Genomic DNA, 18,838 nt, shown 5'->3' with positions numbered 1-18,838 from the left:
CACGGGGCTCGCCGCCTCAATCCCCATTTTACAGATGAGGTAACAGGCCCAGAGAAGCGACTTGCCGAAGGTCCCACGGCAGACAAGTGGCGGAGTCGGGATTAGAACTCAGGTCCTCTAGCCCCATTCGACTGTGCTGCGTTTCAAAGGCTGGATCTCTTTCCAAAATGCCTTTGGAGGACACGTCTCTCCTTCTCAAAAACCTCAGACCCATTTCCCCCCTGCGGCGAGCAAGGATTGACCGTTGGCTTCCGGCCTCTCCGCGCTGGGTCTCTTGTAAGTTCATTCTCTTCGCCCGCCTCTGCGTTCCTCCTAAGCGAATCTATTCCATAGCCTACAGTCCCACCTCTCACTTATGAATGAAGGCACACTTTGCTTAGTGCTCAGTTATAAATGCCTTCTTAATAATTTATTTTGATCGCTTTAGTTGTAAATATATTTATGCTTGTCCTCCCCTGTTACAGCATAAGCTCCTTGCGGGCAGGGAATGTGCCACTTCTTTATTCTGGGCTTCCTGAGCATCTAGTACAGTGCACCACGCAAAGCGGGTGCTCAGCAAATTTATTTTTATGGCATTTGTTACGCGCTTACTATGTGCCAGGCACCTCAGTAGACTCAGGTAGATAGATATATAGCAAGCACTTATATATTGATGCTGATAACAATTACGGTATCTTTTAAATGCTTACTACATGCTAAGCACCATTCAAGGGCGGGCATAGATATAAGCGAATCTATCCATCAATTGTATTTATTGAGCACTAACTGTGCAGGGCACTGTACTGCACGCTTTAGAGAATACAATTTAACAGAGTAGACATATCAGTAGACACATTCTCTGTCCACAGTTGGACGCTGTCCCTGTCTCATATATTCATTCATTCATTCATTCATTCATTCAATAGTATTTATTGAGCGCTTACTATGTGCAGAGCACTGGACTAAGCGCTTGGAATGTACCATATAGGGCTCGCCGTCTAGGTAGGAGGGAGTAGGATTTAATCCCTGTTTCACAGGTCTCACGTGGGGCTCACTGTCTTAATCCCCATTTTAAAGAGGAAACTGAGGCACTGAGCAGTGACTTGCCCAAAGTCACACCAGCAGACAAGTGGAAGAGCCGGGATTAGAACCCGGGTCCTTCGGACTCCTAGGCTCCGGCTCGGTCCACTAGGCCGTGTTGCTTCCCTGATGCTAATAAAAAATGCTATTATTATTCACCGCTCCCACCTTTGATCTCTCACTCCCACCCTCTCCGCTGGCTGGAACTCCCTCGCTCTTCCAATCCACCGGACCCCCAATCCTCCCAAGCGTCAAAGCTCTCCTAAAGTCCACCTCCTCCAGGTGGCATTCCCTGATTGGTTTCCATCTCTCCGATGCCCATCCTCTCAATGGGCCGCTCAGCACGTATATTTCTCTTATTTTCGTTCATTCAATCGTATTTATTGACCACTTACTGCGTGCCGAACACAGTACTGAGCACTTGGAAACTACGATTCGGCAACGGGTAGAGACACTCCCTACCCAACAACGGGCTCACGGTCTAACACGTATATCGATACTGAGGACATTAATAACAATTACGGTACCTTTTAAATGCTTACGACATGCTAAGCACCGTCCTGAGGGCGGGCATAGATATAAGCGGATCTATCCATCAATTGTATTTATTAAGCACTAATTGTGTGCAGGGCACTGTACTGCACGCTTTAGAGAATACAATTTAACAGTTAGTAGACATATTAATTATTCTATTTATTGCTACTGTTCTTGTCTATCTGTCTCCCCCGATTAGACTGTGAGCCCGTCAAAGGGCAGGGACTGTCTCTGTTACCGATTTGTCCATTCCAAGCGCTTAGTACAGTGCTCTGCACATAGTAAGCGCTCAATAAATACTACTGAATGAATGAATATTAGTAGACACATTCCCTGTCCACAGTTGGACGCTGTCCCATATAGGGCTCGCCGTCTAGGTAGGAGGGAGTAGGATTTAATCCCTGTTTTGCAGATGAGGAATTGAGGCACAGAGAAGTTATGCGACTTGCCCAAGGTCACACGGTAACAAGTAGCAGAGGTAAGATTAGAACCCAGGTCCTCTGACTCCCAAGCCCGGGCTCTTTCCATTAGGTCAAGCTGCTTCTCAATTTACATGCATCTCAATTTATGCATTCTAATAGTTATGCACTTATTCATTATCCATCTTCCTATTTAACTGTTACATCCAATTGAATTTCTTTTTTTCATTCATTCAATAATATTTATTGAGCGCTTACTATGTGCAGGGCGCTGTACTAAGCGCTTGGAATGGTCAAATCAGTAACAGAGATGGTCCCTGCCCTTTGACGGGCTTACGGTCTAATCGGGGGAGACAGACAAGAACAATTTCCTCCAACTAAATGATTTTATGCCTGCCGGTCTTGCCTGTTAGATTATAGATTTCTCGAAAGCCGGGATTATCTCTTTAATTTATATTGCCATCTCCCAAGGGCCCAGTAAGTGATTGATTGATTGATTGATTGATTGACCGATTGAAGAAGCAGTGCGGCCTAGGGGATGGAGCACAGGTCTGGGAGTGAGGAGACTGGAGTTACAATCCTGGCTCCTCCACTTTCCTGCTGTGTGACCTTGTGTAAATCACGTCCCTTAATTTATCTATGCCTCAGTTTACACGTCTGTAAAATGGGGATTCGATACCTATTCTTCCTCCCCTTTAGATTCTGAGGCCAGTGTGGGAAAGAGTCTTCATCTGATTGTACTGTATCTACTTCAGTGCTTAGTACAATGCTTGGGACATAGTAAGCCGAAAAGCAGAGTGGCTCAGTGGAAAGAGCCCGGGCTTGGGAATCAGAGGTCATGGGTTCGAATCCCCGCTCTGCCACTGGTCAGCTGTGTGACTGTGGGCGAGTCACTTAACTTCTCTGTGCCTCAGTTACCTCATCTGTAAAATGGGGATTAACTGTGAGCCTCATGTGGGACAACCTGATTACCCTGTATCTACCCCAGTGCTTAGAACAGTGCTCTGCACGTAGTAAGCGCCTAACAAATACCAACATTATTATTATTGTTGTTGTTAAGTGTTTAACAATCATTATTATTATTTATGGTGTTTGATAAGTCCTTACTATGTGTTGGGAACTGCACTAAGCACTAAGATAGATACAAGTTTATCAGGTTGGATATAGTCCCTGTTCCATCTGCGGAGCATTTAGTACAGTGCCCTGCACACAGTAGGTGCTTAATAAATACGATTGATCGATTGGGGCTCACGGCCTGAAACCTCAATCAAATATGAGGTAACAATTGGTGTGGGGCTGGGAGGGGGAAAGAGCAAAGCGAGCACGTCGGGGTGACGCAGAAGGGAGAGGGAGATGAGGAAAAGTGGGGCTTAGTCAGGGAAGGCCTCTTGGAGGAGACGGGACTTCAGGAAGGCTTTGAAGGAGGGGGAGAGGAATTTTATGTCAGATTTGAGGAGGGAGGGCCTTCCGGGCCAGAGTTCGGATCGGCCGGGAGACGGGCGAGATGGAGGGACAGGGAGAAGGTTGGCATTCGAGGAGCGAAGTGTGCGGACTGGCTTGAAGGAGAGAAGCGAGGTGAGGTAGGAGGGGGTGAGGCACTGGACTGTTTTAAAGCCACCGGTGAGGAGTTTTTGTCTGATGCCAGAGTGGATGGGCCACCACTGGAGTCTTTTGAGGAGCGGGTGACGTGTCCTAAATGTTTCGGTAGAAAAATGATCCGGGCGGCAGAGCGAAGTGGGGACTGGAGTGGGAAGAGACGGGAGGCTGGGAGGTCAGCGAGGAGGCTGATGCAATAATCCAGGAGGGTTAATAATAATAATACCAATATTAACATTATTATTAATAATGATGATGATGTTGGCGTTTGTTAAGCGCTTACTATGTGCAAAGCACTGCTCTAAGCGCTGGGGGGATACAAGGTGATCAGATTGTCCCACATGGGGCTCACAGTTTTAATCCCTATTTTACAGATGAGGGAACTGAGGCCCAGAGAAGTTTAGTGACTTGCCCACAGTCCCACAGCTGACAAGTGGCCGAGGCGGGATTCGAACCCGTGACCACTGACTCCCAAGCCCGGGCTCTTTCCACCGAGCCACGCTGCTTCTCAGAGCTTAGTACAGTGCTGTGCACATAGTAAGTGCTCAATAAATACTATTGAATGAAAACAATGCTCCGCCCATAGTGAGCATTTAACAAATAACAACTTTATTATTATTATTATTATTATTACTATTAATAATGTTGGTATTTGTTAAGCGCCTACTACGTGCAGAGCACTGTTGTAAGCGCTGGGGGAGACACAGGGGAATCAGGTTGTCCCACGTGGGGCTCACAGTCTTAATCCCCATTTGACAGATGAGGGAACTGAGGCCCAGAGAAGTGAAATGACTTGCCCACAGTCCCACAGCTGACAAGTGGCCGAGGCGGGATTCGAACCCGTGACCACTGACTCCCAAGCCCGGGCTCTTTCCAGTGAGCCACGTACAGTGCTGTGCACATAGTAAGTGCTCAATAAATACTATTGAATGAAAACTGAATGCTCGGCCCATAGGGAGCGCTTAACAAATACCAACATTATTATTATTCTTACTATTACTATTATTATTACTATGATGATGATGATGACAGCCAGGGCCGACGACGGTCAGTCCCCCTGCAGGACGGCAGGGGGAGCCAGTCCTCAAAGCAGTTCCCCCTTTGGGGCGGGGGCCACGTTGCTGTCTTTTTAAAAGGCGGGGCCTCCGTCGCCGAGCGACGACGCTGTCGCCCAATGGCCGCCTGCCCCCTCTGGCGCTCCGGCCAGATCGGCGTGGGCGGCGACCAATGGGAGCGAGGCCGGGGGCCGGGATCTCGGCGCTGATTGGCTGGCCCGGCTCATATAAAGAGCGGCCGGCGGCGCCGCCCCCCCTTTTTTCCAGGCGTCCTCGGCGGAGGTGAGGGCGAAGGGCCGAGAGGCCGCGGGGTGGGGGGGGTGGGGGATGGGGCGCGCGGGCGCCGTCTCGCGCTGCCTCGCGCTGCGCCCCCCGCGGGGGGCCCCCCGTTCCCTTGGCAACGGCGGCCTGGCGCCTGCGCAGTCGGGCGGGCAGGGCTCGGGCCGGCGCGCGCGCCACGTGCCTCCCGCCTCGGGCCTCGGGCCTAGGCCGCCCTAATAATATAATCACAAAATCACTCATTCGATAGTATTTATTGAGCGCTTACTATGTGCAGAGCATCGTACTAAGCGCTTGGAATGGACAAATCGGTAACAGATAGAGACAGCGGGGCAGACAAGGATTAATTATGAATTATAATAACGTTTAGGGCGTTGTGCTAAGCGCCCCCTGTGTGCCAAGCGCTGCTCCCAGCGCTGGGGCGGAGAGCAGGTCCTGGGGTCGTCCCCAGTGGGGCTCCCACACTTCATCCCCCTTTCCCAGATGAGCTCACTGAGGCCCGGGGAACCATAATGGGGATATTGCTGCAGCGCTTGCTGGGTGCAGAGCACTGCCCTAAGCGCTGGGGGAGATGCAGGGTCATCAGGTTGGCCCACGTAATAATAATGTTGGTATTTGCTAAGCGCTTACTATGTGCAGAACACTGTTCTAAGCGCTGGGGTAAACACAGGGGAATCAGGTTGTCCCACGTGGGGCTCACAGTCTTAATCCCCATTTTACAGATGAGGGAACTGAGGCCCAGAGAAGTTAAGTGACTTGCCCACAGTCACACAGCTGACAAGTGGCAGAGCTGGGATTCGAACTCATGAGCCCTGAGTCCAAAGCCCGTGCTCTTTCCACTGCGCCACGCTGCTTCTCTGGGGCTCACGGTCTTCATCCCCATTTTAATAATAATAATAATAGTGGTACTTGTTAAGCGCCTACAATGGGCAGAGCACTGTTCTAAGCGCTGGGAGAGATATAGGGTCATCAGGTTGTCCCTCGTGAGGCTCACAGTTCATCCCCATTTTAATAATAATAATAATGTTGGTATTTGTTAAGCGCTTACTATGTGCAGAGCACTGCTCTAAGCACTGGGGGAGATACAGGGTGGTCAGGTTGTCCCTCGTGAGGCTCACAGTTCATCCCCATGTTAATAATAATAATAATGTTAGTATTTATTAAGCGCTTACTATGTGTAGAGCACTGTTCTAAGCGCTGGGGGAAATACAGGCTAATGATAATGTTGGTATTTGTTAAGCGCTTACTACGTGCCGAGCACTGTTCTAAGCGCTGGGGTAGACATAGGGGAATCAGGTTGTCCCACGTGGGGCTCACAGTCTTAATCCCCATTTTACAGAGGAGGGAACTGAGGCCCAGAGAAGTGAAGTGACTCGCCCACAGTCACACAGCCGACAAGGGGCAGAGCTGGGATTCGAACTCATGAGCCCTGACTCCAAAGCCCGTGCTCTTTCCACTGAGCCACGCTGCTTTGTCCCATGTGAGGCTCACAGTCTTCTTCCCCATTTTATTAATAATAATAATGTTGGTATTTGTTAAGCGCTTACTAGGTGTAGAGCACTGTTCTAAGCGCTGGGGGAGATCCAAGGCAATCAGGTTGTCCCCCGTGGGGCTCCCGGTCTTCATTCCCGTTTTCCAGATGAGGTCACTGAGGCCCAGAGAATAATAATGTGGGTATTTCTGCAGCGCTTGCTAAGTGCCGAGCACTGCTCTAAGCGCTGGGGGAGATACAGGGTCATCAGGTTGTCCCATGTGGGGCTCAGTCCTCATCCCCATTTTAATAATAATGGTGGTATTCGTTAAGCGCTTAGTATGTGCAAAGCACTGTTCTAAGCGCTGGGGGGATACAAGGTGATCAGGTTGTCCCCCATGGGGCTCACAATCTTTATCCCCATTTTAATAATGATAATGGTGGTACTTGTTAAGCACTTACCGTGTATAAAACACTGTTCTAAGCGCTGGGGGGATACAAGGTGATCGGGTTATCCCGAGTGGGGCTCACAGTCTTCATCCCCATTTAACAGATGAGGGAACTGAGGCACAGGGAAGTGAAATGACTTACCCACAGTCACCCAGCTGACAGGTGGTGGAGTCGGGATTAGATCCTACACGACCTCTGACTCCCAAGCCCGTGTTCTTTCTACTAAGTCACATTTCTAGACCCAGAGCTCTTTGTTGGGCAGGCATTGTCTCTATCTGTTGCCGAATTGTACTTTCCAAGGGCTTAGTACAGTGCGCTGCACACAGTAAGCTCTCGGTAAATACGATTGAAGGAACGAATGCTTCTCACGGTGTAGTCCGGCCACCCCGACCCGGGTCCAGTGGCCAGCCCCAGGGGCCGGGGGTCGGAGGGCTGGGGCTCCCCCGGGCCGTCCGTCAGTCCGTCAGCCATTGACCCGCCCGCCGGCGCCTTCCCCCCCTGCAGGCACCTCGTCTTTAAACCCCATTGGTGGCAATCCTTGGTGGCACCGCACTGTCGAGATGCCCAGGGAAGACAGGGCGACCTGGAAATCCAACTACTTCCTCAAGATCATCGTAAGTGGCCCGCCGCCATCCCCCAATCGATCAAACGATAATAATGTTGGTATTTGTTAAGTGCTTACTATGTGCGGAGCGCTGTTCTAAGCGCTGGGGTAGACACAGGGGAATCAAGTTGTCCCACGTGGGGCTCACAGTCTTAATCCCCATTTTACAGATGAGGTAACTGAGGCACCGAGAAGTGAAATGACTTGCCCACAGTCACACAGCTGACAAGTGGCAGAGCCGGGATTCGAACCCGTAACCTCTGACTCCCAAGCCCGGGCTCTTTCCACTAAGCCACGCTGCTTCTCAGAAAGGGAAGCAGATGTTAATGTAAACAAATACATTTTGGATGTGGATGTTAGGGATGGGGCGGAGGGGGGCAATAAAGGGTGCAAATCTGAGTGTGAGGAGGGGTAATGAGGACTCAGTCGGGAAGCCCCCCAATTCCAATTCCCGTGGGGGCTCCAGGACTCCTAGACCGACCCTGACCTAGGTCTTTCTAATTGGGAACCAGTTTGAAAGGAGACCCTGTGTGGCCTGCTCACTTCATTCGTATGTGAGCGCTTACTACGTGCAAAGCACCGGACTAAGCGCTCGAGCACTATACTGAGCGCTTGATAGGCCTAGTGGATAGAGCACAGTCTCGGGGGTCACCAGGACCTGGGTTCTAATCCCGGCTCCTGCACTTGTTAGCTGTGTGACTGTGGCCAATTCACTTCCCTTTTGTACCTGTAACCTCACTGTAAAATGGGGTAAAGACTGTGTGCAACCTTCTCTCTAGTCCAGAGTTTAGCCCAGTGCAGGGCATATAGTAAGTACTTTTACAGATACCATGAAACAACGCGTTTCCACTGCTGGGGACCCCCTCCTGCCCTTCACTCCTGTGGTGGCCCCTAAATAGGCCCCTCAGTGGAGATGCAGCCGACCCCTGAGTCAGCCAGTCGTTGGGATTGACAGAACGCTTACTGTGTGCAGAGCGCTGTGGTGAGAGATTGGTCTTCCCAGACATACTTCAGGCGAAGGGGAAGGCTATTTGCTGTTCCTTTGCCTGAAGGGAAAAAGGAGAAGGATCAGATTTTCCTGAGGTACTTGGTTGCTTTAGAGCTGACTTCGGGGTTTCGAAGAACTCACCCCCTCGATTCAGGCTAGAATTTGGAGAGCCTTTAGCATCGGAGTGAAAAGAATCGGGGCCTTTTGATAAAATTGACGTTGCCTCGAGGCTGGGGGGGCGGTTGGAAATGTGAGCCGTGCAGATCCGGGGGGTGTCCGGCGTGTCTATTTTTCAACCGCTCACACCTGGAAGGACTGTATGTAGCAGGTGCCTCGACCTGAAGCATCTGAAACCCAGGGCAGGGTGAGAAGTCCGGACCCCTTGACGTTCGCCGTTTCTGCCCCAACTCCCTTTCCTGTGCTCCTCGTAGCAACTTCTGGACGACTACCCGAAATGCTTCATCGTGGGAGCGGACAACGTGGGGTCGAAGCAGATGCAGCAGATCCGCATGTCCCTGCGGGGCAAGGCCGTGGTGCTGATGGGCAAGAACACCATGATGCGCAAGGCCATCCGCGGCCACCTGGAGAACAACCCCGCCCTTGAGAAGTAATTCCCGGGCTAGGCCTGCATCCCTGCGGGACCCCTGTGTCACATCAATCGGTGGCATCCGTTGAGCGCTCACTGTGTGCAAAGCACTGTATTAAGCGCTTGGGAGAGTGCACCCTAATGGTTGGTAGACGGGATCCTTGCCCACAAGGAGCTAACCGTCTAGAGGGGGAGACGGACGTTAGCGTCGATAAATAACAGGTGTGGATGTAAGTGCTGTGGGGCTGAGGGCGCAGCGAATCCCGGGTCCCCAGAGGGTAAAGATCCAAGAAAGGGTGGGAGGGGAGAGGCGGTGAGGGAAAAAGAGGGCTTACTCAGGAAAGGCCTCTTGAAGGAGGTAAGTGGGTGTCTTCTCTGCCAGAGCCGCCGAGCTGGCCAGATCCTCCCCCAGTGACCCTCTCTCATCCCCACTCCACCCCTTTTCTCTGCAGACTGCTGAACCACATCCGAGGGAACGTGGGTTTCGTGTTCACCAAGGAAGACCTGACAGAAGTCAGGGATATGCTGTTGGCCAACAAGGTAACGATAATAATAATTATGGTATTTAAGTGCTTGATCTGTGCCAGGCACTGTACCGTCCCGTCAGACGCAGTCCGTGTCCCACGTGGGGCTCCGTCTCCATCCTCATTTTTCCAGACGATGTAACTGAGGCCCAGAGAAGCGAAGTGACTTGCCGCCAGACAAGTGGCAGAGCCGGGATTAGAACCCATGATCTGACTCCCAAGCTCAGACTCTGTTCATTATAATAATAATAACGATGATGGCATTCGTTAGCACTTAATATGTGCCAACCACTGTTCAAAGCGCTGCGGGGGATACAAGTTAATTAGGTTGTCCCACAGGGGGCTCACGGTCTTAATCCCCATTTTCCAGATGAGGTAACTGAGGCACAGAGAAGTTAAGAGACATGCCCAAAGTCACACAGCTAACAAGTGGCGGAGCCGGGATTAGAACTCACGACCTCTGACTCCCAAGCCTGTGCTCTTTCCATTGAGCCATGCTGCAGGATTATGCCATGCCGATCCTCTGGGGAGGAGAAGGGCAGCGGGCCGGTGGCGTTCCCTACTGCTTGGGGCTCATTCTCTGCAGCGGGAAAAGTGGGGCTCTGACCGTTCTTTGTCTTTTAGGTGCCAGCCGCTGCCCGCGCCGGTGCCATCGCCCCTTGTGACGTCACTGTGCCGGCTCAGAACACCGGCCTGGGTCCCGAGAAGACCTCCTTCTTCCAGGCTCTGGGTATCACCACCAAGATCTCCAGGGGCACCATCGAAATCTTGGTGAGAGGCCAACGCGGTCTGGCACTCTGTCGGGGTACACGGACGGGCGGGCGGCGGAATGGGCCTGAGGAGACAGACCTGAGGCGGTGAGATGACTGGAACGCCCAAATCCGGGCCTACCATCCTGGGGAGGGGCTGAAGCCCCCGGGTCAGACTCCTGTCGGGGAGGGGGGCCTCTCCTGGTCTTCGGGTCGAGACCCCTCCAGCAGCAGCAGATACGGGACGCTGAGTGGGTCCGCGTGAGCGCCGTGACCCTTGGATAAGAAGGGGCTGATGATCTCCTTGTCCCTCAGAGCGACGTGCAGCTGATTAAGACCGGAGACAAAGTGGGTGCCAGCGAAGCCACTCTGCTGAACATGTTGAACATCTCCCCGTTCTCCTTCGGCCTGATCATCCAGCAGGTGTTTGACAGCGGCAGCCTCTACAACCCCGAAGTGCTGGATATCACCGAAGACACTCTGCACACTCGCTTCCTGGAGGTAGGCGCCGCCCGGGCAGAACCCGGGGGTCGGTAGTTGTCGCCCCGGAGACCTCGGAGCCGATCGGCGCCATGCAACGCTCTGGCTTGGAACCGTCTTGGCCTTTAAAACCGGACGACGTTCGGCCGGGGCCGGAGGACCCGTCCTTCTTTGCAGGCCCCTGGTTTTCTCAGATCAGTCCTCTTTGGAGTTTGAGGTGACTTGAATGATGGCCTGAAGTTAATTGAAGCTAAGGGAGAAGGTGTTCTCGTGATGATAGTAGGGTATTATTTAAGTGCTCACTGTGGGCCAAGCACCTTGGGAAGAGGCGGGACAGATATAAAGACGAGCAGGTTGGATGCAGTCTCTCTTCACATCTGGAACTCCGCTAAGGGAGAGGAAGTACAGGTACTGAAGCTCCGTTTTACAGATGAGGAAACCGAGGCCCAGAGGAGTGAAGGCGCTTGCCTAAGGTCAACACAGCAGGCAAGGGCAGAGCCGAAATTAGAAGCCCGCTAACCTTTCTTCTCTCCACAGGGTGTCCGTAACGTGGCCAGCGTCTGTCTCCAGATTGGTTACCCAACAGTTGCCTCTGTGCCCCATTCCATCATCAACGGGTACAAGCGTGTCCTGGCGGTGTCCGTGGAGACTGATTACACTTTCCCACTTGCTGAGAAGGTAAAAAAAAGATTGGCCAGGATGGGTCTGGTGGCGTGGGAAATGCTTTGAGGCGCTTTACAGCTTGAGCGCGCTAAGCACCAGGGTAGTTCCAAGATATGAACAACATAGATCAGAGACCTTCGCATTCATTCAGTAGTATTTATTGAGCACTTACTATGTGCAGAGCACTGTACTAAGCGCTTGGAATGGACAAATCGGCAACAATCCCTGCCCTTTGACGGGCTTACAGTCTAATCGGGAGAGACAGGCAGACGAGAACAATAGCGATAAATAGAGTCGAGGGGAAGAACATCTCATTAAAACAATGGGAAATAAATAGAATCAGGGCGATGTACATCTCATTAAACAAAATAAATAGGATGATGAAGATATATACAGTGGAGCAGACGAGTACAGTGCTGAGGGGGTAGGACGGGAGAGGGGGAAGAGGGAAAGGGGGGAGAAGAGGGTTTAACTGCGGAGAGGTGAAGGGGGGGTAGAGGGAGCAGAGGGAAAAAGGGGGGAGCTCAGTCTGGGAAGGCCTCTTGGAGGAGGTGAGCTTTAAGAAGGGATTTGAAAAGGGGACGAGAATTAGATTGATTCCCAGTCCCACAAGGGGAGCTCAGCCTGGGGGAGGGAAAAGAGGTGATTTGTCCCTATTTTACAGATGAGGAAACCAAGGCCCGGGGAAGTTAGTGACATGCCCATCGCGCAGGGCTTCAGAGGGGTGGAATTTGGAGTGCCGATGCATCGCCCTGGCTTTGAAATGGGTCCCTCGGTGGATGGTATTTATCGAGCGCTCACTGTCTGCAGAGCACTGAATTAAGCCCTTGGTAGGGTAATATATAACAACGGTCATGTTGCTGAATTGTTCATTCCAAGCGCTTAGTACAGTGCTCTGCACATAGTAAGTGCTCGATAAATACTATTGAATGAAAGAATGAACGTTCCCTGCCCACGAGGAGCTGCCGGTGGGCCCCGCCTGCTCCGTTCCCAGTTAATCTGCCTCTCTCTGTCACACAGGTCAAGGCCTTCCTCGCCGACCCTTCGGCCTTCATAGCCGCAGCCCCGGTAGCGGCGGCCAAAACCGCTGCTCCGGCGGCGGCCGCCGCCGCCGCCCCGGCCAAAGTAGAAGCGAAGGAAGAGTCGGAGGAATCCGACGAGGATATGGGATTCGGCCTCTTCGACTAAGCCACGAGAAACCCTTTCCACCGGTTTGCCAAGAGAAACAAAGAAATAAAGTGCTCGTTGCCTTCTATCTTCGGCCTCCGTTTCTGGGGTCAGAGGCAGGGCGGGAATTACGGTAGGGACGTGATGAGAGAGCACTCAGAGGCTGTTGGGTCGGGGGCAGGCGATGGCCGAGGGAAATCCTGTCCAAACTTCATCGTTCCCGCCGGCCTCCTCCCTGACGTGAAGGGGTTTTCGTTCAGACTAATGGACCCGGTCCAACGGAGGTGCAGGTGGAGGCTTTACTGAAAGATACGGCCCCTGAGGGGTCCGCGTGGGACAACTTGATCACCTTGTATCCTCCCCAGCGCATAAAACTGCTCTGCACGTAGCGCTTAACAAATACCAACGTTATTATTATTATCTGGGAGTTGCCTGATTTGCGTGCCCCTCACTTCCGGTTGGTGTGTTTCTTCTCACACTACGTGAACCCCTTTCCGCGTGGGGTTCAGAGGGGAAGATAGGCGCTTATGCCCATTTTACAGATGAGAAAAGTCGGGTGTAAGAAAGTGCCTGGTCCCGTGGTCACCTAGCAGGAAAAGAGCCGGAATTAGAACCGAGCTCCCAAGGTATTTTCCCACTAGGCCCTGCTGCTGCTTTATTTTGGGGGATGTGCTCACAAGTCCAATAATGTGTGGTCTGAAAAGCTTCACTAGTTGGAGGAGTTATGTACAATTTAGTTCTCTAGAAATATACACCCTTTTAGTAAGGGTGGGTACAGGGGAACACATTTCATCCCGCATATCTGTGGTTCTGTTGTACCTCCCCAGTCAGTTGATAGTAACTGCTTAAATATTATTAAAAAATAAAGGGAGAGCACACTGCATGCCCGTGTGGTCACTAAACACCATTATCATTTCTACGGTAGAGTAATTGAAGGGAGGTGGTGAGCGGCCCTGCCTCCGTGAATTCCCCAGCTTTTTTCTGTAGGACTGACATTCAGGGATGTCAACTCTCCACCCGACCCCTTTGTCTTTAGGACCTTAAAGCTTGGAGTTGAAGAGTTGTTTTTTGTTCACTGGGACAAAGTTTTGTTTGTGGGTGGTGGGTTTCGCGTCTCCGATGCTGAAGTCTAGCCTTTCAACTGTTTCTCGGTGGGGGTTTAGTCAGAGGCTTTTCCTTATGATATTCAAGTGCTTATTGTGTCAAGCAGTGTTCTATGTGTTGGGGTAGGTAAGTCAGAGGTCATGGGTTCGACTCCCGGCTCTGCCACTTGTCAGCTGTGTGACCGTGGGCAAGTCGCTTCACTTCTCTGTGCCTCAGTTCCCTCATCTGTAAAATGGGGATTAACTGAGCCTCACGTGGGACAACCTGATGACCCTGTATCACCCCCAGCGCTTAGAACAGGGCTCTGCACATAGTAAGCGCTTAAATGCCCACATTATTAAGTTAGGTCAGACACGGTTCCTGTCCTACACCGGGTTCACGGTCAAAGGGGGATTGAATCCTCATTTTACAGTTGAAACTGAGGCCCAGAGAAGCGATGTGATTTGCCCAAGGACACACAGCAGGCAAGTGGTTAGAACTCAGGTCCTCTGCCTTCCAGGACAAGGCTCCTTCTAGGCCATGCTGCCTCCTTGGGCCATATTCAGGAGGCTAAATGGATGCTTAGTACAGTACAGTGCTCTGCACACAGTAAGTGCTCAATAAATACAAATGAATGAATGTGCCAAGCTCCGCTGTAAGCGCTGGGGTGGATACGTTAGGTTGGACACAGTCCCTGTCCTACGGGGGGCTCACGGTTTTAGTCCCCATTTTGTAGCTGAGGTAACTGAGGCCCAGAGAAGTGAAATGTCTTGCCCAAGGCCACACAGCAGACAAGTAGCAGAGGCAGGATTAGAACCCGTGACCTTCCGAGTCTCGGGCCCGGGCTCTAACCTCTAAGCCACGTTGACTAGTCCCACCTCTTGGGAAGCACCCTGGCTTTGTGGAAAGAGTCTGGGATTGGGAGTCGGAGGTCATGAGTTCTAATGGTGCCTCAGACACTTGTCCGCTGTGTGACCTTGGGCAAGTCACTTCAATTCTCTGGACCTCGGTTACCTCATCTGTAAAATAGGGCTTGAGACTGTGAGCCCCATGAGGGACAGGGACTGAATCCAACCTAATAAGCTGTATCTACCCCAGCGCTTAGTACGGTGCTTGGCACGTAAGCGCTTAATAACACAATTATTGTCATTATCGTTCCCCGAGGCCGCTGCGTCGTCACCGTAGGATGTCCGACAGCTTCCCTCCCAAACCCTGTCCTCTCCATGATTTCCCCGGCACGACCATCCTTCCCGTCTCTCGGGCCCGCGATCTCGGTGTCATCCTCCACTCGTCCCTCTCGTTCACCGCACACATCCTATCCGTCACCGAGACATGCCGGTCTCACCTTTACAATATCGCCAAGATCCGCCCTTTCCTCTCCACCCAAACGGCTACCTTACTATTACGGGCTCTCGTTATATCCCGGCTAGACTACCGTGTCAGCCTTCTCTCTGACCTCCCTTCCTCCTCTCTCGCCCCGCTCCGGTCTATTCTTCACTCCGCTGCCCGGCTCATCTTCCCGCAGAAACGATCTGGGCCTGTCACTCCCCTTCTTAAACAACTCCAGTGGTTGCCTGTCGACCTCCGCTCCAAACAAAAACTCCTCACTCTGGGCTTCGAGGCTCTCCATCACCTCGCCCCTTCCTACCTCTCCTCCCTTCTCTCTTTCTACCGCCCACCCCGCACGCTCCGCTCCTCTGCCGCCCACGTCCTCGCCGTCCCCCGGTCTCCCCTATCCCGCCGTCGACCCCAGCCCACATTCTACCTCTGACCTGGAACGCCGTCCCTCCTCACAGCCGCCAGACTCTCTCTTCCCCTCTTCAAAGCCCTACTGAGAGCTCACCTCCTCCAGGAGGCCTTCCCAGACTGAGCTCCCCTTTCCCTCTGCTCTTCCCCCTTCCCCTCAGCACTGTGCCCATCTGTATATATTATTTATTACCCTATTTATTTTGTTAATGAGGTGTACATCACCTTGATTCTATTTATCATGACGATGTCTGCTCCAGACTACTCGTTTTGTCTTGTTTCGCTCTGCTGTCCGTCTCCCCAGTTTAGACCGTGAGCCCATCGTTGGGCAGGGATGGTCTCTCTCTCTCTCTGTTGCCCCATTGTCCGTTCCCAGCGCTCAGCCCAGTGCTCTGCACATAGTAAGTGCTCAATAAATACGACAATGAATGAATGAATCATAGGCGCTCAATAAATACCATTGAATAAATGAATCGTAGGTGCTTAATAAATACAACTGAATGAAGGAATGAATCGTAAGCACTCAATAAATACGATTGAATGAAGGAATTAATTGTAAGTGCTCAATAAATACGATGGAATGAAGGAATGAATCGTAGGTGCTCAATAAATGCGATGGGATGAAGGAATGAATCGTAGGTGCTCAGTAAATCAACGGAATGAAGGAATGAATCGTAGGCGTTCAATAAATCAATGGGATGAAGGAATGAATCGTAGGTGCTCAATAAATGCGATGGGATGAAGGAATGAATTGTAGGTGCTCAATAAATACGATGGAGTGAATGAATGAATCGTAAGCGCTCAATAAATCGACGGGATGAAGGAATGAATCGTAGGTACTCAATAAATCGACGGAATGAAGGAATGAATTGTAGGTGCTCAATAAATGCGATGGGATGAAGGAATGGATTGTAGGTGCTCAATAAATACGATGGAGTGAATGAATGAATCATAAGCGCTCAATAAATACGACTGGATGAATGAATGAATCGGTGGCGCTCAATAAACACGACTGGATGAATGAATGAATCGGAGGCGCTCAATAAACACGATTGGATGAATGAATGAATCGGAGGCGCTCAATAAACACGATTGGATGAATGAATGAATCGGAGGCGTTCAATAAATACGATTGGACGAATGAATGAATCGGAGGCGCTCAATAAACACGATTGGACGAATGAATGAATCGGAGGCGCTCAATAAATACGATTGGACGAATGAATGAATCGGAGGCGCTCAATAAATGCGATGGAATGAAGGAGTAAATGGTAAGCGCTCAATAAATGCGACTGAATGAAGGAATGTTTCGTAAGCGCTCAATAAATACGATTGGATGAATGAATGAATCGGAGGCGCTCAATAAATAGGGCTGCCTGAAGGAATGAATCGGAGGCGCTCCATAAATGCGACGGAAGGAATGACCGGTCCCGCCTCCCGCTCCCGGACGTGACTGCGTCGTCACCCCGGTGACCGGTCCCGCCTCCCGACGTGACTGCGTCGTCTCCCCGGTGACCGGTCCCGCCTCCCGACGTGACTGCGTCGTCTCCACGGTGACCGGTCCCGCCTCCCGACGTGACTGCGTCGTCACCCCGGTGACGGGTCCCGCCTCCCGCCCCCTGACCCGGATGTAAAGGGGAAGCGTTTCCGGGTGGCGGCCGGCAGGATGGCGGCGGACACGCAGGTGAGGTTGGCGGCGTCGGGGCCGAGCGGCCGGCGCGGCTCCCGGGGCGCGGGAGGACGACGGCGGCGACGACGACGACAACAACACTCACAACAACGCTCGGGCCCCGGGCCCCTCCCCCGCCCTCCGGGACAGCGGGACGGCGCCGCCGCGGGCCTGGCCGCTCCTTCACTCCTGCCTTCATTCATTCATTCATTCCATTCATTCATTCATTCACTCCTCCACTGAGCCTGATGATGGCAGCCGTTAAGCGCTCACCGTGTGCCAAGCGCTGTTCTGACCGCTGCGAGGGCTAATAATAACAATGCTGGTATTTGTTAAGCGCTCACTCTGTGCAGAGCACTGCCCTAAGCGCTGGGGGAGAGCCAGGGTCGTCAGGTTGTGTCCCGTGAGGCTCACAGTCTTCATCCCCATTTTAATAATAATAATAATAATAATTATGTTGGTATTAAGCGCCTACTAGGGGCAGATTGCTGTTCTAAGCGCTGGGGGAGATCCAGGGCCGTCAGGTTGTGTCCCGTGAGGCTCCCAGTCTGAATCTCCATTTTAATAATAATAATAATAATAATAATAATAATGTTGGTATTAAGCGCTTACTAGGGGCAGATTGCTGTTCTAAGCGCTGGGGGAGATCCAGGGCCGTCAGGTTGTGTCCCGTGAGGCTCCCAGTCTGAATCTCCATTTTAATAATAATAATAATAATAATAATAATAATGTTGGTATTAAGCGCTTACTAGGGGCAGATTGCTGTTCTAAGCGCTGGGGGAGATCCAGGGTCATCAGGTTGTGTCCCGTGAGGCTCACAGTCTTCATCCCCATTTTAATAATAATAATAATAATAATAATGTTGGTATTAAGCGCTTACTAGGGGCAGATTGCTGTTCTAAGCGCTGGGGGAGATCCAGGGTCGTCAGGTTGTGTCCCGTGAGGCTCACAGTCTTCACCCCCATTTTAATAATAATAATAATAATAATGTTGGTATTAAGCGCCTATTAGGGGCAGATTGCTGTTCTAAGCGCTGGGGGAGATCCAGGGTCATCAGGTTGTGTCCCGTGAGGCTCACGCTCATCATCCCCATTTTAATAATAATAATAATGTTGGTATTAAGCGCTTACTAGGTGCAGAGCACTGCTCTAAGCGCTGGGGGAGATCCAGGGTCATCAGGTTGGCCCCCGTGAGGCTCACAGTCATCATCCCCATTTTAATAATAATAATGCTGATATCTGTTAAGCGCTTACTACGTGCAGAGCACCGTTCTAAGCGCTGGGGGAGATCCAGGGTCATCGGGTTGTCCCCCGTGAGGCTCCCAGTCTGCATCCCCATTTTACAGATGAGGCCACCGAGGCCCAGAGAAGTGACTTGCCCACGGTCACCCAGCTGACAAGCGGCAGAGCCGGGATTCGAACCCATGACCTCTGACTCCCAAGCCCGGGCTCTTTCCACTGAGCCGCGCTGCCATTTGTGAAGCGCTTACTATGTGCTAAGCGCTGGGGGGGGGGGAATACAAAGTAATAATAACGATGGTATTTGTTAAGCGCTTACTATGTGCCAAGCGCTGGGGGAGATACAAGGTAATTATAATCGTAATAAAGATATTTTTTTAAGCGCTTACTATGTGCCAAGCACTGTTCTATGCGCTGGGGAGGATACAAAGAAGTAATAATAATGATGATGGCATTTGTTAAGCGCTTATTATGTACC

The 18,838-nt window shown here is 51.6% G+C and overlaps 2 protein-coding genes across 2 annotated transcripts in view; both read left to right on the top strand.

Annotated features, from left to right (window-relative positions):
• The first annotated feature begins 4,883 nt into the window (after positions 1 to 4,883).
• On the top strand, positions 4,884 to 12,712 carry RPLP0 (ribosomal protein lateral stalk subunit P0). The gene is made up of 8 exons (XM_029058313.2): positions 4,884 to 4,945; positions 7,368 to 7,477; positions 8,887 to 9,062; positions 9,494 to 9,581; positions 10,190 to 10,336; positions 10,630 to 10,815; positions 11,332 to 11,472; positions 12,478 to 12,712. The coding sequence occupies exons 2-8, from the start codon at positions 7,424 to 7,426 to the stop codon at positions 12,643 to 12,645; spliced, it is 960 nt and encodes a 319-aa protein (XP_028914146.1). The 5' UTR covers positions 4,884 to 4,945; positions 7,368 to 7,423; the 3' UTR covers positions 12,646 to 12,712.
• Positions 12,713 to 17,068: 4,356 nt separating this feature from the next.
• The window catches only part of GCN1 (GCN1 activator of EIF2AK4), a 63,700-nt gene continuing 61,930 nt past the window's right edge, over positions 17,069 to 18,838 (top strand). Inside the window, exon 1 of the mRNA XM_029051550.2 lies at positions 17,069 to 17,137. Coding sequence (XP_028907383.1) covers positions 17,120 to 17,137 — 18 coding nt within the window. The 5' untranslated portion in view covers positions 17,069 to 17,119. The remainder of the gene's footprint in view (positions 17,138 to 18,838) is intronic.

Source organism: Ornithorhynchus anatinus, chromosome 2, assembly GCF_004115215.2.
Source record: "Ornithorhynchus anatinus isolate Pmale09 chromosome 2, mOrnAna1.pri.v4, whole genome shotgun sequence".
NCBI lineage: Eukaryota > Metazoa > Chordata > Mammalia > Monotremata > Ornithorhynchidae > Ornithorhynchus > Ornithorhynchus anatinus.
This window is presented reverse-complemented; position numbering and strand designations above follow the sequence as displayed.